Genomic DNA, 25,053 nt, shown 5'->3' with positions numbered 1-25,053 from the left:
TTTTTTTTAATAATCCTATTCAAAGAGTCATTCAAATTCATTCACCCAAAAAATTAATTCTGACGGCAGGTTTTAAATACGTAATTGTGCTTTCAAATAACTCAAACTATTTTTTCTTTATGCCGTCTTTTTTCACTCTTTGAAATCTTTATTTCTAGAAGAAAAAAAAACTTTTAATGGGGTTCTTAGTTCCAACAAAGCATTCACAAAAAACTAATTTCTATAATAATTGTAGACGCTGAGATCTTCATATTTTTTAATATTGCGTACCTTAAAGTTTCATTTGTTTTATTTATGAATGTTTCAAAAGTACAGAGATAAGTTAGAATATGAATATTACTGTAGCATTTTTTTTTAAATAATTATGCAATATTTTAAAAATATGATTCATTTCACATATGATTCCGCGCATCACATTACTAAGAGCATTTATTCGATTTCGATATAAAATGTTATGCTGATTTTTCAGTGTTTTTAATTCGTCACATCACTCATTGTTGGCAACAGTGATATGCTGCGAAAAGGCAGGAAAACATTAAAATTGCCAATTATAGGAAAATGACATTAAATTGGAGAAAAAAGAAGTCATGTGATACACACATCAGCTCGTTTTGCATTATTATTATTATTATTAGTAGTAGTAGTATCATTATTTTTAGTAGTAGTATTAGTAATATTAGTATTGTTATTGTTTTTATTAATGTCACTATTGATAATATTTTTACCATCATCATTATTGGTTTTATTATTATTGATGTTATGAAACTTTATCAACAAACAATTTGAATTCAAAATGGTGTAAAAAATGGGTTGTAGAAAAGAGCCCCATTGGAGCCGCTATGAGTTTATATATCATGAATACTTACTGCATTTGCTTTCATCTATAAGCTTTAATTCATAAAAAGGGAGAAAAAAAAGAAAAAGGAAAAAAAAAAAGAAATTTATGCCTCAAATTCAGCACTAATATCATAGATGTTAAAACACGAATCTTACTGATTTCTGCCTTTTTTTACTACTAGCTAATTACGTAACGTTGCTCGGTTATTTAATGAAATCACTTTTTTTTTAAAAAAAATCGCCCAGCTCGACATAACGACGAAAATGAGCATTTATCCCGCCATCTAGGTACAAACTCGTAATAGCGTTTTGATTGAACAAAAAGATTACGCAAGGACGTTATATACAATAACTCATTTTTTCTAATGGTGTCTCTATACGAGTTCGTCGATAGACGAGATTTAATCTGAGTCTTTCACAATTAGTTTTAAAAAAAAATAAAAATTCCGAGGATTTTTTCTTCTTTCTTTTTATTATTTAAATTTCTTTTTTTTATTAATAATTTGAATTTTGGGGAAAATTGAAATCACACGGAAATTCGTCCGCGTTAAAAGATAAATTTAAATCCATTTATTAACTTATATTTAAACTGGAACTCTTTGGATTACTAATGCATTGCCAACCCCCATTCCCTATAGTGTGAATTCATCTGCTTCAAAGAAACTCCGCAGCATATTTTGGCATTATTACGGCGTAAACTGCGAAACATAAACTTATGCAAACAAAAAATACGTACATCTATTTTTAAGTATATTAATATCATCACATACATACATAGCTTAATATTGACCAGTTTGAAAATTCATTATGACCAAATCTTGTTAGAAACATGTGTTATAAAACTTCTATTTCGTCCACCTGTTTTTAAAGTTAGTTTTATCAAATGCGTAACAAGATACATAATTCCCTTTCACTTTCAAAACACATATTTTATACATCAGGTTTAAATTGTTCCAGACACGGTAATATATTTATATACATGGCGAACAACGTGAAAACGCGTTATAAGCTGACTATAACCCTAAGCGCTATTTTAAGATTAGATTAAACACGTGCAAAGCAGATGATAAACCCATCATTATGCTACTTTTCTTACCTTGCAACTTGTATATATTTTTACGGTTCTTAAACATACATGTTTGATATAAACCTGCAATCGCTTAAAACGTATAGATGGGATACTGTGTTTTTGTAACGCTAGGTGTCTGCAAAAGAGATATGTACTTTAGGGTGGGCCGAAAAACCCCGATTTTCGAAATCGGTTTGCGGATAGGGCGGAATTTTGGCCAAATGGCTTCAACATGACGTAAAAAAAAATTCAGCTCGATCACTTAACTCCTTCTGCTGCCGCCGGAGCCCTAAAATTTGGTAAAAATGACCAAAAACTATGATTTTTTGACAATTTTTAAAATTAATTGGTTTCCTTAAATTGGTTTGCGGATAGGGCGGAATTTTGGCCAAATGGCTTCAGCATGACGTAAAAAAAATTTCAGCTCGATCACTTAACTCCTTCTGCTGCCGCCGGAGCCCTAAAATTTGGTAAAAATGACCAAAAACTAGGATTTTTTGACAATTTTTAAAATTAATTGGTTTCCTTAAATTGGTTTGCGGATAGGGCGGAATTTTGGCCAAATGGCTTCAGCATGACGTAAAAAAAATTTCAGCTCGATCACTTAACTCCTTCTGCTGCCGCCAGAGCTGTAAAAAACAACTTCCCCTCCGCAGACTTGGACTCGCCCAGCGCCAGCAGCGCAAATAACCGACGCATCTAACCTACTTCTCCTTTCCCGCGAAACAACTTTGGGCTCGTCTACGGAGCGCCAGTTAGACTTTCAAACTGCCATTGTTAGTTTCCTGAGGCGTTTGTTCCCTAGTGCTAGTATTAGGGTTTTTAACGTGCTCGCTCGTTAATTTTCTTTCCTGAAGTGGCGAACTACCGATGTTATCTGTGAAATAGCATACAGTTTTAGTGCATATTTTTAACTACCTTGAACAGAACATATGGCATCTTTAAATGTATTACGTTCACATGTGTTTCATGACATTATTGGGTCGCCCAAGGAACTTTCTATTTTAAAACTACCGACTGTAGAAGACGTTTTAAGGCATTACTTGTGGGAAAGAAATAAAAAAATGAGAGAGTTAGAATCTCGAAAGGAACCTTCTGCCAAAGAAATATCTTATGTTGTAGGTAGGAAAGTTGTGGATATTTGGACTATTGCTTCATACGGTGACAAAGCAATCGTCAGTGAAAGGCGCATAGTTGCTATGATTTCGAAATACCTTGAACAGCTTCGTAAATTGCAAAAGTCTTCAAAAAAAAATTCTTCTTTTTCTAATGAACAGATTGCATCTTTTCAACGCTATGCAAAAAATAAGCTGTTTGACATAGCTGCGTGTAAATGCATCGATCCCGTTCTTCAATGCTCGTGCAAAAATGAAAATAAAGTACCTAAACTGGAATTGCCCTTTCTCCTTGATCAACGATCTGAGAGGAAAATGGTTGTTGAAAAAATTGACCATAAAGAAACCAGTCGGCTCCGCAAAAGGCATAAACGTGATACAAAAAGAGAAGAGAGAGAATCAAAAAATAAAGAAACTAGTCAGCGAGATATAATTGTTCCCGATTTGAGTGAGCTTGAGGACGAGGAGCATGTTGTGCATAATCAAAGTGAAACGGACTCGGACACAGATTTTCAGCCATCGAGAAAGGTACAGCGATCAGTTTATGTTCCCGTGACACAACAGAGGTTTAAATTGCCCAATTTTTCTAGTGCAGTCTTCAGGACACAAACATCTAAAAGAGACGCTGCTCTTCTGGCTTCTTCTCTTCTTGAAGACATCGGGGTGGTGACCCCTGAAAATAAAGAAAAGGTTATTGACCCAAACAAAATTCAAAGGGAAAAACAAAGTCTCTCTAAACATATTTTAAAGGAGACTTCCACAACACTTCAGCAAAAGAAATTGAAGGCAATATATTTTGATGGAAGAATTGACAGCACGTTGGTGATTGAAAGGAAACAGGACGATACATATTATCGGACCACACAGAAAGAAGAACATATTGTCCTTGTTGAAGAACCTGAATCAAGGTACCTTGGACATGTAACTCCTTCTGCGGGTACGGGGAAATCTATCAGTAAAGCGATGCTCAGTTTCATTCGTGAACACAAAATGGACTTATCCGATATTGCTGTCATAGGATCTGATGGTACAGTAACAAACACTGGCCACACAAATGGGGTTATGTCGCTTATTGAGAAAGCCATTCAGAAACCTCTTCAAAGAATTATCTGCATTCTTCACACTAACGAATTGCCTCTTCGTCATCTATTTGAAACTCTTGATGGCAGAACAACAGGGCCAGAGACTTATCAAGGACCAATTGGAAAATTGTTATCAAATTGTGAAACCATGCCTGTTGCGAAATTTTCTCCAGTCTCAGTGCGCTGGATCCAGGATTTGAAATTAGAACAGGTACAAGATTTAAGTAGTGATCAGCAGTATTTTTTGGAAATCTGCAAAGCAGTGTCTTCAGGAAGGTGTCCCCAGCGTTTGGCCGAACTGAATCCGGGAAAATTGCATCACGCTAGGTGGTTAACAGCAGCAAGCAGAATTTTGCGTGTCTATCTAGCAACTAGCACTCCTACTGAGTCTTTAGTGACAATCGTAGCCTACATTATGAAAGTTTATGCATTAGTGTGGTTTTCAGTCAAGTGCAAACCATCGATTTCGGACGGAGCAAGACACCTTTGGAAGATGCTTTCTTTTTCTCGTTTCTTGGACGAAAAGGCTAGAATGGTGATAGATCCAGTCATCAGGAGAAACGCGTGATTTAGCCACCCCGAAAATTTGCTCATAAGTTTCATTACGGACATTCACCCGAATATAAGACAAATGGGATGGCGAAGAATACTTAAAGCACGAACAAATTCGACTATGAAGTCTTCCAGAAGGTTTTGTGTTCCACAAAACCTCAAATTGGATGCGTCTTCATACACTGATATGATTGACTGGTCTGAATGCATTCTGACAGAACCTCCTCTCACGAAACATCTGAGCATAGAAGAGATCAAACACAACATACAGATGTCTGCTTTTCCTGAAGAAACCAGTAACATCATGTGTTATCCATCTCATACTCAGAGTGTAGAAAGGATGGTGAAGTTAGTAACAGAAGCTGCGTCTTTTGTGTGTGGATCAGACGCAAGGCACGGATTTGTGCTCGCCACTTTAAAATCGCGAAAGAAAATGCCACAATTTATATCAAAGAGTTCATACGTCACTTCACCGGAGTAAAAAGCTCGCCTCAGCTGTTAACTCAAGCCTCCTTGCAGACGTATAAATATAAATGGTATGTAAACACTAATTGAAAATAAATATTAAATAAGTTTCGCACTGCGAACTGTAATGTTACTTTTTGCCTATTTTAGTAATTTTTCAAAATTTTTTTGAGGATTTTATGACAAAATATATTTATAAATACTATTTATACTAACTTTACCATATTTTCTTCTTTTTTAAGCACTATAATTATTTTAGCAACATTCTTAGCAACTTTTTTTAAATTGTCAAAAAAATTCCCGTTTTCAGTCATTTTTACCAAATTTTAGGGCTCTGGCGGCAGCAGAAGGAGTTAAGTGATCGAGCTGAAATTTTTTTTACGTCATGCTGAAGCCATTTGGCCAAAATTCCGCCCTATCCGCAAACCAATTTAAGGAAACCAATTAATTTTAAAACTTGTCAAAAAATCCTAGTTTTTGGTCATTTTTACCAAATTTTAGGGCTCCGGCGGCAGCAGAAGGAGTTAAGTGATCGAGCTGAAATTTTTTTTACGTCATGTTGAAGCCATTTGGCCAAAATTCCGCCCTATCCGCAAACCGATTTCGAAAATCGGGGTTTTTCGGCCCACCCTAATGTACTTGCTATATTATCCGAAAACTAATTAACTCAATGTTAAATGAATGATCGACCAAAGTTATGACGCAAAAACATTGCAAATTTCTGCAGACACTTGTTTCGGTATTACAAGAAACAAATCTTTCAATGCAAAGAATTGTGTGCTTTTGGATGAAGAGTCTTTCGGGAAAAGTTTTTGAATACTGCTAAATAATTCCCGTAAACTCTTAGTTTACTCTCTATGGCTTTCATTTTATAAGAGAAGTATGGCAATAGTGCTCATACAGGGTTTCATGCAAAGGATACCCTGATTTCAAAATCAAATATCTCGAAAACAAAGCCCGATACTGGAATAAAATAAAAAGCATGTTTTTTGTGAAACTCATAAAAATCACGAACAGAAAATTAATTTAATAACAAAAACTGCCAACAGAGGACGCTGCACGCTGTAATTGCAATAGAAATCCCCATAAATAGTGCTGCGAAGGGGTTAGGCGCTTCAGCAGTAGTTTTGCCTCTTAGAGGTTCTCAAGGGACATTTATGCTAGAAATTGTCGTGCAACCCCTTCGCAGCAATATTTATGGGGACTTCTATTACAATTAAAGTGTGATCCCCCCCCCCCTATTGGCAATTTTTGTTAATAATGTTCAAGTTTCTGTACACGAGTTTTATGTGTTTCGCAATAAACATGCCGTTTGTTTCATTCCAATGTCGGTCTTTGTTTTTGAGATATTTAATTTTCAAATCAGGGAGTCCCTTCCAGAACACCCTGTAGCACTCTTTACACAAGAAAAATAGCGAATTGTATTCCCATGTAAGACTTATAAATGTGGATTAAGAAATGTACAAAATATTGTTAAACTCTAAAACCTCAAACTAGCTCTTGATCTTGTAGTTGAAAAAATAATACAAAGATGTTTAGGAAACAACAAGTCCAAGTTAAAGAAAACATATACTTGTTAGGTTTTTCTAGGAAAGAAAGTTTATTTCGTACCAGAACCATATTTTAAGTCAGAAATTCAATTGCAGAACCAGGAAATAGTAGAGAACTTAATAAAAATGAACAAGGTTAAACAACACGCACATCTCTTAGGGAAAATAAAACACTTAAGGAAGATTTATGATAGCATGTCTAGAGTCGTAAGGGTAAATTATCTCTTGCGGCCAGCTAAAGTGACACAAGAAATATCTTTTATTTTATGAATATCTCATAAAAACTTTCATGAATTTGTTACAGTCATAAAAGAGATAAATTTTATTCTTAAAATAAAATGTCATAAATAAACTTGAAACATTAAGATACAAATAAGTTATACTAAAGTAAAGTGCATTATTATAATTAAAATGTTTAATTTCTTGCTACAGATAAAACTATTTAAAAACAATGTAAACATTTTATGAAGATAACATAAAGAAATTGCAAGTGAGTGTTTTTTTATTGTAAATGAATAATGTTTTCAATGAAAAAAAATATGTTAAAACCAGAAAATGTTCGAAATGAAACAATTAGATGTATGCATCATTTCCAAGGATAATACTTCGGAAAGTCCCTTAAATTGGTTTTCAGTTTTAGTAAAGTTTTAAATAATAATATTGACAATCGAACTGTGGACAAGATTGCTATGCTTTAAAAGAAACCTTTTGACTTGGTTCTGTTTCGACTAAAAGCTTTTAATTTGAGAAAACGAAAAAAGCTGTTAGCAAAAGACCAAAAATGTGCACCAAACAACAAAATCCCCCCAAAAAAACATGTGTAAGAATTTACTTTTGTTGAAAGAAAAAATAGTTTTATTTCGTTTTTCCGCAGCTCTTCAAAAAACGACTTTCATTTCCGCAAAAAATAAAACACATAAACAGACAAATAAACAAATACAAAAAAAATGAAGTATCATCTCATAAAATACAAATGTGACATATAATTGGGTTAAAGATTCAAAGATAAAAAAATAACAAAAAGGAAATGCTGTGGAATAGTATCCTTTTTGGTCATAGATGAAACTTTTAAAGGGAAGAAAAGGAAATAAAAAAATGCTTAGTACATGCTTTTGCCTTTGTTCTGGAAAAGTACTATATACTTTCAGAAATAATAATAGCATTTCACATATTTTTAATACGTAATTTTAAAAACAAATACATTAAATAAACTATCATCTTTTTCTCAATCAAATGACTGCTTAACAATTTTGCACTCTGTAGTGAAACTGATTTACATATGTCGATAACATTTTACTGTATTAGCTCAAAACAACATTTTAAAGAGTTCATCTTGCAATGACGTTTGTTACATATTTATTTACGCTAAAAGGAAAAATACAGAAATCCCTTTATGGCCACCGACCACAACAGACTAACTTAAAACTCTAAAAGCATAGTTCTCATTTTTGTCGAAATAGACTTGTAGACTTGAGAAAGGGATCTAGGACTAATGCAGAAGTAATTGTCACCCCCTCCCTCAGATTTAATGAGAAAATAGGTACGTTTCAGTGTTTAAAAGTAAAAAGAATACAGATAATTCTTATCTTTAATTTTCCTTGCTTAACTTGTGAGATAGGGTCGTAACAGTGGGACTGATTAATGGATAGTCATAAATTCTATGTCAGACGGCCGTAGTTATCCGTGTGCATTAATGGTCGATCGCGCACGGTAAACATATGGTTGTTGCAAAGTCATACCTGATGAATTAATAAATTATTGCAGCTCAGGTTACTGGATTCGGAGTTGCTAGGTTTTAAACTCCGGATCAAAAAAATAGACGCTTAATAGTTGTTGTTAATGCAGTCATTTACCGTGCTTTGTTTAAGAAGTCCTACCTCCTATGGAGTATATGGCAGTCCTCTTTACTATCAGTTCTACGGTATGACAATAACAGTCATCAACAACATTTTCAAATTTTCTAAAGCATCAAACGACATTTAGTTAGTATTTCGGTTCATCAACGAAAGACAATTCGAAAGTTACTGGTTAAATCACGGCTCTGTTGATCAAAAAAGAGACTCCCTTTCATTCCTCCAATTTTCTCACTTTCTTCTTTCTCATTTTTAACTATTGTTTTTAATTTGCTGTAATCATCAGTGGTGAGTTCAGGCACCACACAATAGTGAGCTGAGCACTAGCAATATGTAGATCCATTGCAAGTGCTAAATGCTATTAGTAATTAATGTTACAATTGTTTTAAAAGAGAAAAAATGCAACTTATGTTCACATTCAGAGTACTAAAATGCCGCTGCTTAAATCCCAGGTTAAGCTGATATTTTACTTACCTTTTTTAGTTTAAAGTTAAAGTTGTTTCTACAATGCACGAACTTTACCACACACCAAAAAAATTTGTATGCGCGCGCACACAGAATCACACATACATACACAAATAAAGAGAAATAAATAAAACGGTAAGAATACTGTAAAGTAAAAATACTTTGAGTTATAATAATTCAAAGAAAAAAGTAGTAACCCTGAACAATGGAATGCGTACTTAATCATTGCACTGCAGTTTTTACGCACTAGTTTAATTATTACACATGCATAAGTATTATAAACCATAATTCCATTTTTTTAAATATGTTAAAATTAATTTCTATTCCAGAGTAATATTTTATTTGAAAGATGAATTTCTGTCATTTTTTCAGCTTGGCGACGGGAATAAAATAAAAATATTCATTTGAAGAAGAGAATGAAATGCCTTTCGTGTCTCCGGGTAATAACTCAGCTTTCTTTATTCAGCATAAAATAAGGAAATGAATCAGAAGCAGGTCACATAAAAATCTGACTTTTACATTTCTAGTTTATCCATTTCTCCGTGTCAGGAGCTGAATATTAAGATTTCTTGTACAGGAAATGAACCTTTTTTTTTCGATTTTAATATGAAATCAGTAACTTTTTGACCTCGCAAGATGTCTGAAAAGAATTTTTTAAACCTGCGTAATAACATTGAGTAAATATTAATTTTCTTCGAACACAAAAGGTAAGTCCGGATATAATGTGTCATGGTTCTTGCAAGAAGATATTCAGTAGCAAGAGAACGAAAACCTTATGCAATGTGCTTCTTCTAAAATGAACCGATTTTGATTGTGTCCTTACTCTCCGGAAAAACTAATTATTTAAAAAGATAAATTTTAACAAATTTTCGGTTGGGTTGGTAAACGTTAATAAATTTGCATGCTTAACAAAAAAATGATTATTAATTTTTGATGAAACTTATAACGTTCTTAATTTTTAGGCTGTATTAAAAGAAGTAAGAAGGTGAACGAGAAAATTATAAACAAATTTGTATTCTTCTACAGAACAATATTCTGCTTTTATTAATGCGAAAACGATAAGGAACACATTTTAAGCACATTATTGCATTAAATAACCTTAAATAAAAATGAAATTAAATACAGTTCGCTACATGGTATGTGTTTTCTGGGAGAGAGCAATGTCGCTGAGATCATTAAGGTATTTAATGTATCACTTGCTCAAATAAAACAAATATCTAGTGTTCTTGTGTAGTTTTTTAACAGTAAAACGCTCTCTTACCATGATTAGAAAAAAAAATCATTATCTTTTCAACAGTTAATTTAAGTTAAACTTAGATTTTAAAAGTTTTATTCTGTGCTGTGGAGAAACATACTATCTTAAAACTAAATGAAAAAAACTTTGATTTATTTCCACCCTATTGTTGCAATGCTAACTAAATAAATGGAGGTGAATCTGGGATAGAAAATTAAACACGGCTTCTACGAAGGGAAAAGCTCCTATGAGTGCAAGGAGGGGGATTTGAGAATCGAAATCACCAGAAACCTCTTCGTTTCACCACATAATTACATTCCTTATATGGCAGTTTATGTCCATATAAAGACTGTTATGACCAAATCCTTACCCACTAGAAAGTATATTCAGACTGTGCTAGCACCTGGAGTAAAATTGAAAATCATTTAAATCTTCTGAGAAATGCAATAGGTACAAGCGTAGAAGTGTATTAAATCTAAGGAAAAAAAACTTTTCAGTTGGTATCGGACACTTAATTGCTGGTAAACATGAGTGATTTATATTGTTTTTGTTACTCAAGACTTCGTCATCCGTTTTAGGTAATCATGTGCGAAATTCGAGGTAAATGGCAAGAACGTGACATGCCTAAAACTGTAAGAAACTTAGAAACAAGAACAATATATCTATTAGAGATGCCAGTTAGATTGGACTCGCAAAAACTGAATACCTAGAAGGAGGTTATTCATTTTATAAATATATCGCACATCTAAAGTAACACCGCCACAAGTCAAAAAATGACGATTTTGTGTTATATACCTACATGCCACGGTGCATTTATATTCATACTACTAGAAAAGCACCCGTCAAAATATGATGGGTGAAAATTGTTTTTACACTGGAACGACGCAATTGCCTGTTGGGTGATATTTTTATAGTTGAAATTTTAATTCAATCTCCCGTGGATTGACCCTAAACTCCAGAAGCTATAGCTGATTGTTGACCACTTTTTTCGTTCTTCATTAACCTGAAATGAGACGGTTTTACCATTTAAAACAGGTAAGTTACCGGATCCAGTTCAGCTCTATCAGAATAAAGCGTTTCCCTGCATGTCAAACATTACCAAAACATGTTATCAAATTATCAGGCCGTGGAATGAGTTTCATTGTTGATGACGTCATGAGCGTTTCTCGATCATTGGCTATTACATATAAGATGATTATAATGCAAGGCAGGCACAAACGGAAAAAAAACCTTACAGTTGAATTTTTTTTTTTCGAAACGTATGTTTTGCAGATGTGGCAGTGTTGTACTAGGTGTATCAATCTTTGTAACAAGTAGTTGTACATTGTAAATAATACGTTTAGTATTTAAACCCATGTCCGATACAACGCTTCATGTTTCAACATTCACAAATATAACAAATGTTTAGGAGTAGAGTCTAAATTATATGCACTAAAAAATCACAAAAACATGGATGCAAATCAGAACTAAAATACGGAAAATATACACTAATTTGTGTTTTCCCTAAATAGGAAAAAGGTGTCAAAATATCATTTAGAAAATTATTAATTTTCTGGATTTTGTTATTTTGGCCAAAAATACAAATTAAAGAAGTTAGAAGAAAGCACTGCAGATCAATATGGTCAATCCCCAGTTTTTTAATGTATGATAGAACAAGCTGGCTGTATCCTAATTTTATCGTCACGGAACAGCATGATGATGAAGCGTTACCAACTAGCTATTTGTTATCAACAGGCAAAAGGGTAGAAACCGTTATCACAAAACTGTCTTTTCAAAGTTGCCTGATATAATTTTACAGGGAATTTCGTTTCTTCAAAGTTGATTGTAGTTTTCTAGTAAATAAGAAAGTGCATTGTTCTAGAAAACCTTATTTCTGTTGTTGACGAATTTCAGAGAGAAAAGAAAGATCGTTACACAGCGTCAATTTTCCTGTCATTGGATAACCCTTGAAAAGTAGTCTGTAGTTCAATAAGGTCAGGAATGGCAATATTAAGACTCTGGTCCCCCTATGATACGGAAGGGTTGACTGGATGATATGATATAGTGCTGCATATGCTGCACATCTGTGTGTGATTTTTGAGCAGAATTGACAAAATAATGATGATAATAATAATAATAATAATAATATGTAAATAAATTTAAAAAAAAAGACTTTCCAGTGCCCAGAATAGGACGATTGCTTTTTTTTTTCTTTTCATTGAATCAAACATGGAATGTTTGATAATGTTTTTGAGTTTATCAAATGTGATTTAATGTGTTTGATATTAACAATAAATAATAATTAATTTGTTTAGCCTTGTAGTAATTTTGGTGTTCTTTGCCTTATTAGACATATCTGTTGGAATAAGGTTAATTCGTCATTTTTCATAAACTGCCGCCAAACATATAACTTATTTTTTTTTTTTTACATGGAATGATTTTTTTCTTATTATATGAATCATTTGATGAATGTACAAAGATTGGAAACAATTGATCCTTAAATGAGAGATACATTAGGCTCTGAATCTTTGGCTGTCCTTTTTTGAAACACTTATCTTATCCGCATTACAGTAAATCCCAATTTGCTCTTTAATATTTTCTCAAATTACACTGTAAAAAAAATCCGAAACGTTGCTGGTAATTTACATGGAATACTTTGGGATTTCACATGTTTTCATCAATTTCCTGTGAAAATTAAGTATATTCTTCAGAAAGTTTTCTAACTTACTCCAAGTCACACGAATGCAGACTTCCAACTGTTGTGAAAAGTATTTTTAGCTACTAGTTTAAAGATTAACTAAATATATTTATAAAGTATATCAGCTTAAAAGCATATACGGCACATCCAGATTGAATAAGCTCCCAATGAGAGTGAATAAGTCTGAAGTGCCCTTCTCAGTCAAAATTATTACCACGTAATGATAATTCTCTAGTATTATATTTTCATCCATATTTTTAATGTCTTTTAATTCTTAAATTTAATTATTTTATTTCTATTTAACACAAACTGCCGAATGGCAACACGTAATTACAAAAAAGTGAAAAAGACGCACGAGATCGTGTTCCACGAATTTTTGGTCTTGAGAAAATAAAAAATGACGACTTCTTGAAGTATATGTGATGTAAATAAAGTTCTGTCGATTTTTATAAAATAACGGAGTCAAATTCTTATACAAAATTAGGGTGTTGTTATAAACCTTCACAACACCCTCAGTGGTGACCCACGTTTTGGACAAGAAAAAAAGGAAAAGAAAAAGAAGACGGACAACGCTTTATTCTATGGTATGCTCTTCACTTAAAGTCATTCACTTGAAGGGAAATGCTCTGGCCTAAATTTTATTTTCGTGTAAAGATAAACTTTATCTTTGACTAATTTTTCTTTGTTTTAATTTAATTGCATTTGTTTATTTTACTTGTGAATTCTCAGTTAAATTTTAAAATGTCGGTAGAAAGTTTAGATAATGTTGAATTTACCAATAATACTGTACAAAGTGACTCAGTTTTGAGAGTTGCAACCAGATTACCTCCACTATGGAAAAGTAATATAACAGTTTGGTTTATTCAAGTGGAGGCTAGTTTCAATGTTTCACGTATAACAAATGATGAGACGAAGTATAACTACTTGTTATCCGCCATTGACGCAGATACACTTAGCGCTGTTACGGATTTAATTATAGCTCCTCCAGAGGGAAATAAATATCAAGCTTTAAAAGATAGATTAGTTAAAGAGTTTTCCGATTCGCAATCAAGCCAAATACGGAAACTTTTGTGTGAACTTACATTAGGTGATAAAAAACCATCTGTTTTACTTCGGCAAATGAAAGAACTTTCACGAAATTCAATTACTGACGAATTTTTAAAAACCATTTGGTTAGAGCGTTTGCCAACACATATTCAAGCCATTTTATCAGCATCAACTTCAGACTTGACTGAACTGTCCATTTTAGCTGATAAAATTCATGAAATAAAAATGGAGCCATCAGTTTGCAAAATTTCAGAAACACTAAAACATAGTGAACAAACGACGCAAATATCAAATTTGCAAAATCAAATTGAGCATTTAACCATGCGAATTTCTGAATTAACTAAAATGGTATCAAAACGTTCATTTTCAAGAGGTCGTAGTAATCATAGATATAGGTCCCAATCTAGGAGTAGACGAGTTCCAACACCCTCAGATAATCAAAATACATCTGAGTTTTGTTTTTATCATGAAAAATTCGGCGATAAAACATTTAAATGTCGCCAACCATGCAGTTATGATGCAGTTCAAAAAAAACTTGCCATAGCTGCTATGTCTAATAACGATATTTACCCTGACATAGCAGCACATAAACAGTGTAGATTACACATAATGGATAAAAGTACGGAATTAAATTTTTTGGTTGATAGTGGCAGTGATATTTCTTGCATTCCTGCCCATTTTTCATTCAAAGCAAAAACTCCCATCACTTACGTGTATGCTGCGAACGATTCAAAAATAGCTGTGTACGACCACAAGGTGTTAAATATCAACATGGGATTGCGTAGAATATATCAGTGGCCATTTGTTGTAGCAAATGTTTCTTGCCCAATTCTAGGAGCAGATTTTTTACAAAATTTTTCACTACTAGTAGATTTAAAGAAGTCGAGATTAATTGATTCAGTCACTGGTTTGACAACGAAGGGAGAGTTAACTAAAACTCAATATAGTGGAATTAAATTAGTCTCGGATAATATGGTGTACAAAGAATTATTTAAAGATTTTCCCGAGTTATTGAATCCTATCCCAAATTTCAAAAAACCAGTCAGTCACGGTACTGTCCATTATATAGAAACAAAAGGACCGCCTTTATTTTCTAAGCCCCGACGTTTACATCCAAAGGTATTAATCGAAGTTAAAAAAGAATTTCAATACCTTATGGATCAAGGAATATGCCGTCCTTCAAAATCTCCTTGGGCTTCTCCTATTCACGTGGTACCAAAAGCGGATGGATATTACCGTATTTGTGGTGATTATCGAAGGTTAAATTCGGTCACTGTGCCTGACCGTTACCCTGTGCCACACATACACGATGTAACGAACATTTTACACGGCAAGAAAATTTTCTCTAAACTCGATATTGTTAGGGCATATTTTCACATTCCAGTTTTCAAAGATGATATTCAAAAAACTGCAGTTACCACACCGTTTGGTAGTTTTGAGTTCTTATATTTAAATTTCGGTTTAAAATGTGCAGCAAATACGTTCCAAAGATTTATTAATGAGGCACTTTCAAATGTAGACTTCGCTGTTGCTTATTTAGACGACATACTAATTTTTTCCGAAAATGAAACGGAACACTTAGAACACATGAAAATTGTATTAGGTAGGCTTGCCAAATATGGTTTAAATGTGAATATTTCCAAAAGTGTTTTTGCTCAAACTGAAGTATCATTTTTAGGACATGATATTTCTTTTGAAGGAATTAAACCTTTAAAATCAAAAGTTGAAACCATTCAAAATTATCCTAAGCCAAAAACAATGTCAGAGCTTCGACGATTCATTGGATTAATAAATTATTTTAGAAGATTTGTTAAACATGCAGCAAGACTGCTTACCCCTTTAACAGATCAAATAAGAGGATGTAAAAAGAATGATAGCACTCCTATTGAATGGTCTCCAATTTTGAATGACGCATTTGAGAAAGCTAAACAAAGTTTGATTGGCGCTGCATTGGTCTTTCCCTCGCAGGATGGGCAGTTAGCATTACACACTGATGCTAGTGATTTCTCCATTGGTTCAACCTTAAGTCTGCAGACTGAAGAAGGGTTGAAACCAATAGCATTTTTTTCAAAAAAACTGAATACTTCTCAGTTAAAATACTCGGTTTTTGATAGGGAATTATTAGCCATTTATGAATCAGTAAAATATTTTCGACATTTCATCGAGGCGAAAGAGTGTATAATATACACTGATCACAAACCAATAAAATTTGCTTTTCAAAAGAAACGAGATACCTACACAAATAGGCAAAGTAGATGGTTATCCTTTATCTCTGAGTTTACAACTGACATTGAATATTTGCAAGGTAGCTCAAATGAAGCAGCCGATGCCCTTTCTCGAATAAGTACAATTAAATTTCCTACTTCGCTAGATTACGCTAAGTTAGGTGTTGAACAAAAATCTGACTTAGAACTTAAATCTGCTTTAGAAAATAAGGAATCTAATTTAGTATTAAAATTACTTACTATGCCTGATTCAAAAACTGAAATATTTTGTGATATTTCTACAGGAAAAGCACGACCTTTTCTAATAAAAAGTTTTCGTAAACAAGTTTTTTTTAAACCTACATAATTTAACACACCCAGGTATAAAAGGTTCGACTAAGCTTATTAAGCAGAGATTTGTTTGGCCTTCAATGGCTACGGATATCAAAGTATGGGTTAAAGAGTGTTTAAACTGCCAAAGATCAAAGGTTTTCAGGCACACTAAAACTGAAGAAGGAAAATTTGATATTAACACATCTAGGTTTGCCCATATACACATTGATCTAATAGGACCACTACCAGAATCTGAAGGAAAAAATTACTGCTTAACGGTAATTGATAGGGCAACGCGATGGCCAGAAGCATATCCTATTTGTGATATGACAGCACCAACTGTCGCTAAGACGTTGATGTCTGAATGGATTTCAAGATTTGGTTGTCCAGAAAAAATTACATCAGATCAAGGTCGACAATTTGAGTCTGAGCTATTTCGACAATTAACTCGATTCATTGGTGCCGAAAAGATAAGAACTTCACCATACCATCCTCAATCAAATGGTCTTATTGAGAACTGGCATCGACCATTAAAATGTGCTTTAAAAGCTCGACGAAATGAAAAATGGACCGAAGTTCTTCCCACCATACTCCTAGGATTCCGTGCAGCAATTAAAACGGATCTGAATGTTTCACCAGCCGAACTTGTTTATGAAACTTCACTTCGACTTCCAGGAGATTTTTTCGATGAACATTCGGTTATAAAAAGCCCTGAAACTATGATACAGAAGCTAAGAGATATATTTCACGATTTTGCTCCTTTACCGACAAAATCACATTCTAATATTAAGCCTTTCGTATCACAAGACTTAAAAACTTGCACCCATGTTTTTATCAGAAATGATGGGGTGCGGAAAAGTCTTCAGCCGCCATACAACGGACCTTATGCAGTCATCAAGCGCGGCGCGAAAGTGTTCAAAGTAATGATAAAAGGCAAAAATGTCACTGTGTCTGTAGACAGGCTAAAACCAGCATTTCTGTCTGCTGACAAGGACAATGTTAACCAACCAGAAGAAGAAATGCGTAAAAAAGATGAAGAAACTTCATATAGGACAAAATATGGACGAACAGTTCACTTCCCAAAGAATTATGGACATGTCATTCGTGGTTAATGCGTGACTTTCGGCAACGCATTTATTATCATCATTACTGGGAAGGGGGTACTGAAGTGCCCTTCTCAGTCAAAATTATTACCACGTAATGATAATTCTCTAGTATTATATTTTCATCCATATTTTTAATGTCTTTTAATTCTTAAATTTAATTATTTTATTTCTATTTAACACAAACCGCCGAATGGCAACACGTAATTAAAAAAAGTGAAAAAGACGCACGAGATCGTGTTCCACGAATTTTTGGTCTTGAGAAAATAAAAAATGACGACTTCTTGAAGTATATGTGATGTAAATAAAGTTCTGTCGATTTTTATAAAATAACGGAGTCAAATTCTTATACAAAATTAGGGTGTTGTTATAAACCTTCACAATACTCTTAAGTCTTTGGATTCCGCAACGTTTCAAGAATTGCAAGCAAGTGAGATGATCGACTTTTACAATTCTGCCTTTGCTTTGGCTCCAGTTGTAATAATGCTTTTGAAGTTTTCTAAGCTTAGGGAAGGTTCCAAGTTAATATTGAAAACCTACTTAATTAGTCTCTGAAGGTTCAAGAAACGTGGCTGGCTTTAACCGGAGATATTTCAATATTAGTTAGATAGATTTTAGATGATATTTGGAAGGTTACTGACTTTTTGCGGGAAGTATTTCTGTTATTTTTAAGATATATTGCTGGCAGAAATTTGGCACATCAGCTGCCCGTTATTTTCTATGGACGTTTCTTAATAGTTTTAACAGTATAGGACTTTCTGCTTGTCATATAACGCCATTTTTAAAGTTTTTTTTTTTTAAGTTTTAGAATAAGATTTAAGCTGCATATTAATTGTATCAAGTTCCACATGCTTAAACCAGAAAAAATATTATGGCGTTACACGCGTACTTATCCGATACCACACGACTATCCTATATGTTCTTACTAAACACAAAATAGTTTTTTTAAGAGTCATATGCTTAAAAAAACAGAAGTTTTGGACGAATATGGCACGATATATTACTGTTTATTTGTTTGAAACTTAAGGAACAAACCTTAGTTAAAGAATCGAAATAATTGCTCTCTGAAAATATTTCTGCATATCTAACATTAGCAAATGTGCAATTTCAGAAAAGCTTTTACGAAGAACAACGGCTTTTAGGCTTTCGAAACTAAGCTTTTTCTTTTTACCCACAAGAAATGCAGGCGGCAACGAATGAAAATGTGTAAGCCGATTAGTTTGGAAATCCTCTTAAGAGAATAAGATGAAGCTAGCGGATTAGGATAATCTCATATAAAAGGAATGTATTTCTGCTAATATCTAGAAATTATTCACGACACCTAACAAAGCTTTAGTTTATTCGCACTTAAAATTAACCTACTTCAGTTTTACAAAAAATCTATTTGGATATAATTTCGTGAACTTGAAATGAACCAGTAAATAAGAGCAATTTTAATTCCATGGAAATATATTATTTTCAATAAGGCATAACAATACAATCACTTTTTTTATGTTTTGTAGCAAAAATATCTTTCATAACATTTCTTCTTACCTTAAAATACATACATGTGGATGAAGTTTATTTATTTGTTTTTAAGCTACAGCGGAAAATTTTTACCTTCCCACAGTTTAAAATGTTTTTTTTTTTATGGGTCATATTAGTAATCATGGTTTCTTTTTAGTTGCACCATTTACGAAAAAAAAAGGGGGAAATACTTCAACATATTATTTTTATTTAAAAGTTAATTACGATTTTTTTTTAAATTTGTTTAGCGTGTTTTAGCTTGTTGAGAGAATCGTTTTAATATTTAACGGGAGTAGCATAAGACAGAATTATCGTCACAAATCAGATTTCTTAACGAGACATTATTATTATTTTTTAAATATTTTTTATAAAATTTGCTATTCTCTTTTTTTTTTTAACTTATTGAAGCACATTTTTAACTTGATGAATTTATGAGGGGGTATCAAAAAGTAAGGTAACAAGCCCAATCAGAGAAAACGTTTATTCAGGAATTAAAAAAAATATATACAATCTAGGAAGGCACAGGTACATATTACTTCTCTACATAGTCACAATGCTTATCGAAGCATTTGTTCCATCAGTACATCAAACCATCGAAACCGGCACGGAAAAAATCAGTGTCAAAGTTGTGCAACCACATCAAGACGGCTTGCTGAACCTCAGCACCACTTCTGAAATGCAGACCTCCCAAGTGTTTCTTTAACGGTCCGAAGAGATGGAAATCACTTGGTGTGAGGTCGGGACTGAAAGGAGGGTGGGCTAAGATCTGCCACCGAAAACGCTCTAACAAATTGCGCGTATTTGAGGTGGTATGCGGTCGAGCATTGCGGACATAACACTTGTACCGTACACTTCCACTTATTGGCGATGAATTTCAGCTGGAGAATTTTTCTTTAAGCGCAAAAACCGTATCACACTTGTTATTTCAATTGCGGACTATGCTTCCGTCAAGGCGACTATCTTCTAACTCAAATTTCGTCATGTTACCGGACTACCAGCTCCATCTACCGACACCGTTAGAATGCTGTGATTGTTTCCGTTACCTTCAGAGTGATTTTTATTCATACGGATAATTTGCACACCCGTCAGAGCTCTTATTACCTTACTTTTTGATACTCCTACATAGATAAACTGTATGATTTGATACTGTAGAGCAGAGGATCTCAACCTATCATGTATCATACCTCTTTGAACCCTAGTGTGAGGTCACACTTCCCTACCCCCCTCCCCTCTTCTGCACCAGCACCAATATTATGTATCGCAATGGCCAGTATTCAATCGGATACTGAAGTATATTGATTACCAAAGCTGGTTATTAAATGAAAATAGAAATATTCGCACACAAAATTCATATAATTATATATATATATATATTGCGAACGTGAAATGCGAAATCCAAGAACCAAAGAAATAAATACACTAATATGTGAGGTAATCTAAGATTTGGATAAGGTTGACATGTATTTCTAGTCACTTTCACAACATTTAAAAGAGGTCTCGGTTATTTAAAATTTATATTTGTCCGAATAATTGATTTCATTACAGTTAGTTTTATCGTTTATTCATCCTTTTAAACATCCACACCTCAATTGAAATTAGTTTTGATAACCACTGCTGTAATAGCAACGGGTGTAGTGTCTCACCATTACAATAATGTGGTAAAAATCTATTGCACACATTTTATTTCAAAAAAATCCAGTGAAATTTGAAATATGTTCTAGAAATATGGATCACCTTACTTCAGTATTTCTACATTTACTGAATTGCCGTTTGTTTTAAGCATTTTTAAACTGCTTCCTAAACTTGTTATTTAAAAGATGAGATTTTGAAATGCGCACACATGTTTTGAATGTTCGATCTCTCGCTCTTAAAATTCAATTTTTCGTGCTATATTTTTTAGTTTATTTAAAGAAACGTTATATTTTGATCAGTGTTTCCAAATCTCGTATAATATAAAAATTAAATACAATGAGGTAGATCAAATGTCTCTCTTTATAGATATGTATTATTGATCACTGGGGTAATATTGTTGATCATTTTCCTTTATTGTTGTAAATTTGATTAGAAACAGTTACTGAGTAAGGAAAAGGGAAACAATGTCTCCCTTATACGGGAATGTGGGGCAAAGAAAAGGAGTTAAAACGACTGACCTATTTCAAAATGAGCTGGAATCAGTAATTCGTTTGGAAAGTATTGGAAATTCCTTTTTGAAAATTATAGTACATGAAGAAAAAACATTGTATTAAAAAAAAACTTGCATTTTAAGAATAGGGGAAGCTGCTGTACCCACGGACGGTTGTACCTACGGACGTTGGTCGGGAGATTCCGGGTATCGTCGAGAGGGATCCTAAATGGGGTTCAACGTGTGTGTCACAGCCCTCTGCAATACTCCAGAAAGTTTCAACCCCATCAAACAAACATTTCAGGTTCTATCACATTTTTTCGGTTTTAGTAGGATCTAAGTAAAAAAATAACATAAGCACTTTTTTATATTGTTTTTGTCCGTCGTGTATTGTATTATTCATTTTTGTTGTAGGTATCATGATTCCCTATATTTTGAAGGTTTTGTTTCTGATTTTTAATGCTGTAAAACTGTGGTCTTGTCGATGTGACTGCCTTGCAAAACCAAAATGGTATACTTTTACACCCAAGGACACACAACCATGTGTACCAACGGACAGCAATTTTTAGTCTCCTTGGGTCACACTTGAGTCTTCTTACAATGGTAAGTACCTCAAAATGGTGCCTTGTCATCAACGTTCGAAATTTGCTTTTAAAAATGATGATGAATTTGAAGTAGGGCTTGAAGATATAGTGTTGAAGTAACCCCCACCTGTTCTAGGATCTTCAGACCGTCAATCCCACCTGTTTTCATTTAAAGTAGACTTTTCTAGATTTTTGTTGATTTAATCTAAACTTAGTTTTTTGTGATGGATTAATTTTGGTTAAAGATTTCAATTTGCATATAAATTGAAGTTATTATGTAGGTACATAGAGAGCCATACTATCATAAATCTAGTTATTATTTTTTTTTAAATAAACATATTAATTATTCATAACATCATTAACTCTCTTAAGACTAATAACTTTTTTAAAGAGTACACTGATGTTAATAATGAAGGAAAAATTAAAATAGAGGAAACAACTTCGATTAATTTTCAAAGTTTAATTTCTGTTGCGTATTGTATTTAAGGTTGTTTTCAACGGATGTTTGAAGTATTTCAACATAAAATGGCTTATGAAAATGTATTGAGTATAATTGAGTTCCTAAGACCTAGTTATACATTATTTTTTATATGTCTATGGGTAGAAAGGCACCTGTCCGCGGGGTGAACGGGTTGTTGTACCCACGGGCAAAAAAGATGGTAAAAAAAGTATAGGTTGAAAGCTTTGAGATTTTCATCTGACAAAAATTGCCAAATTAGACGATAAGCTGCAGATTCTGGCAGAAAAGTTTTCCGATCGATTATTCATTCCCAGAGATCATCAAAAATTGAAAAGTAAATTATGTCTGTGAGTACAGTAGCTTCCCCTATTTTTAATTTTTGGCAGTAAATGTCTACCTTTAAAAAAAAAGAGGAAATGTTTCAATTTGTTTTTTATGGGGCAAAGTAAAAAAAAATAAATAAATAAAATAATTATCTTGTAATGATATATTTTCTGTTGGATTTCTGTTGGATTATAAAAAATTTTTTGATACAATAAATGAGTAAATAATAGTTTTAGTGAGTTAATGAATAGATTATCAAACAATAAACGAATAAATAAAGTAACATTATGGATTAATCTATAAGAGAAAGTAAATGAGTTATTAAACTAGTGAAAGATTATAAAATAAGTGAATGAATTAATAAATATGAGCATTATTGCTTAAAGGAATGTAAATAAACTAATTACAAACGTGTACGTAATTGATTTAATGAATTATTCAATAAATAAACAAAATTAACAAATTTACTTTGTCCTGCATCTACTTGACTAATTGTACAACATATTTAAAGTATAAAGAATGCTTATTATTAACTAACGAAATAAAGCACTGAATATTAGAAGGTCACAGTTGATATTTAAAATGTTAATAATATGAACTTTATCATTTAATAGTAGCAAAAAAAAGTTTTGACTTACAGCGAAACATTACAATATGAGAATCATGTTTTTTAAATTATCACATTCTTTGATTTTCAGAGATAACTTTTTCTTGACTGGAATAGACATCATTTGCTGTTTCATTGTTCAAGTATTGCCAGATAAGAGCCGTTAAAAGCAGAGTAAAAATTTCATCATTTGCCTCACATTCTCCTACATGATTATTCTTGATCACTTGGGCAATTCTTGGTTATTTTTATTCTTTTGTTGTAAATTTGCCTAGAAATAGATAATGAGTAAGCGAGTATGGGACAATGTCTTCCCTTATGGAGGATTCCTTTTGATCACTGGGATAACTACTTATCATTTGAGTTCATTTTTGTAAATTTGCTCAGAAATACAGGGTGTCCCAAAATGACCGTATAAACTCTCCGCAGCTATATTCCTCGTTGGGAGTACATAAAACTGCCCAAAGAAGCGTTCCTGTACGAATCATAGTTTTTCGAGATAAGTACAAAAAACAAAATATGACCTCACTGCCGGTGTAAGAAAAAACACTTTATTGAACAATGATCAGCAATATACGTACATTACGTATAACAACAAATACGTTTAATGAAGTTTTAAACATTATCGTGTGGAATGATGTGCTAATACTGTTGTTGATATGTCCAATAAAGTGTCTTTTCATTGCACCGGCAATGACGTTATACTTTGTTTTTCGTATTTTTCTCGTAAACTATGGATCGTACAGGAACGCTTCGTTGGGGAATTTTTACGTACTCCCAATTTAGAATCTACCTGAGCAGAGTTTACGCTGTCGTTTTGGGACACCCTGTATACACTGAGTAGGGAAGAGATAGGGTGTCTCTCCTTATAGATTATAATACTGGCAACTGGAATAGAATATTTGTTGATCATTTTCATTTCTTTTTATACATTTTCCCAGAAACTGAAAATGAACAGTTAACAAGGAGGTCTATAACTTCCCTTAGATAATTAATTTTGGTCCCTGGAATTATTGTTGTTTTTTTTTTCTTTTTTTCATTTATTTTTGTAAATTTGCTTAAAAACAGAGCGAGGCAATATCCCACTTTAAAATAATTATTATTGATCACTGGGCTAATCATTTTACATTTTACATTTAATCATTTTACATCTGGGAAAATTGTTGAGTTGGGAAGAGGGAGGCAATGGCCCCTTTCATTGATGGCTATCATTTATCGCTGGGATTATTGTTAACCCTTTTCATCTTGCGTTGTAAATTTGCTCAGAAACAGATAATGAGTAATGAAAGAGAGGTTATTGTGGGACACAGGGTACTAATGGTACAATTATCTTATTTTAAACTCGTAAAATATAAAGTGTGCACTATTTTAGTTAACCTGTATGGAATTGGAAACACCGTGGTGACTACGGTAACACTGCTATTTATCGTCTTGTGAGGAAGCTTTAGTCATTTTATTAATCTGCTATTTTTGTTTCGAACTTGAGGCATAAAACTACAATTCAATATTTAATACCGTTGCATTGATACAGCTTTATCCCTGACTTGAGGCAGTGATTTGCTTCTATATACTCAATGGTAATGTTTTTTTTTGTCAGCTTAATTAATTTTAACTACCAGTTGTCTGGTAAGCTCAGCTTCAACGATCTGTCTCCAGCTCGGTTATTGAACCCATACTGAAGTTTTTGAATGTTATAACCGGACTGTCAGGAAATTGCATTCAGCTATGCCTTTGCCCTGGCTAAGAGTATCTAGAGTGGAAACTTACTGCTAATTATAATAATATGTATCTCCTTTGCATGTTATTCACTTTCATATCATTCCTTCTATTAGAAAAAGAACTAGTTCCAATTATTAAATAGAAA

The 25,053-nt window shown here is 33.1% G+C and overlaps 1 protein-coding gene across 1 annotated transcript in view; it reads left to right on the top strand.

The window, feature by feature from the left end:
• The first annotated feature begins 13,640 nt into the window (after positions 1-13,640).
• LOC129216357 (hemicentin-1-like) overlaps positions 13,641-25,053 on the top strand; it is a 113,436-nt gene continuing 102,023 nt past the window's right edge. Inside the window, exons 1-2 of the mRNA XM_054850571.1 lie at positions 13,641-13,986; positions 16,874-17,506. Of these exons, the coding sequence (XP_054706546.1) occupies positions 13,641-13,986; positions 16,874-17,506 (979 nt within the window). The remainder of the gene's footprint in view (positions 13,987-16,873; positions 17,507-25,053) is intronic.

This window comes from Uloborus diversus, chromosome 2, assembly GCF_026930045.1.
Source record: "Uloborus diversus isolate 005 chromosome 2, Udiv.v.3.1, whole genome shotgun sequence".
NCBI lineage: Eukaryota > Metazoa > Arthropoda > Arachnida > Araneae > Uloboridae > Uloborus > Uloborus diversus.
The sequence above is the reverse complement of the archived record's forward strand: the minus strand, read 5'-3'. Positions and strand labels throughout refer to the sequence as shown.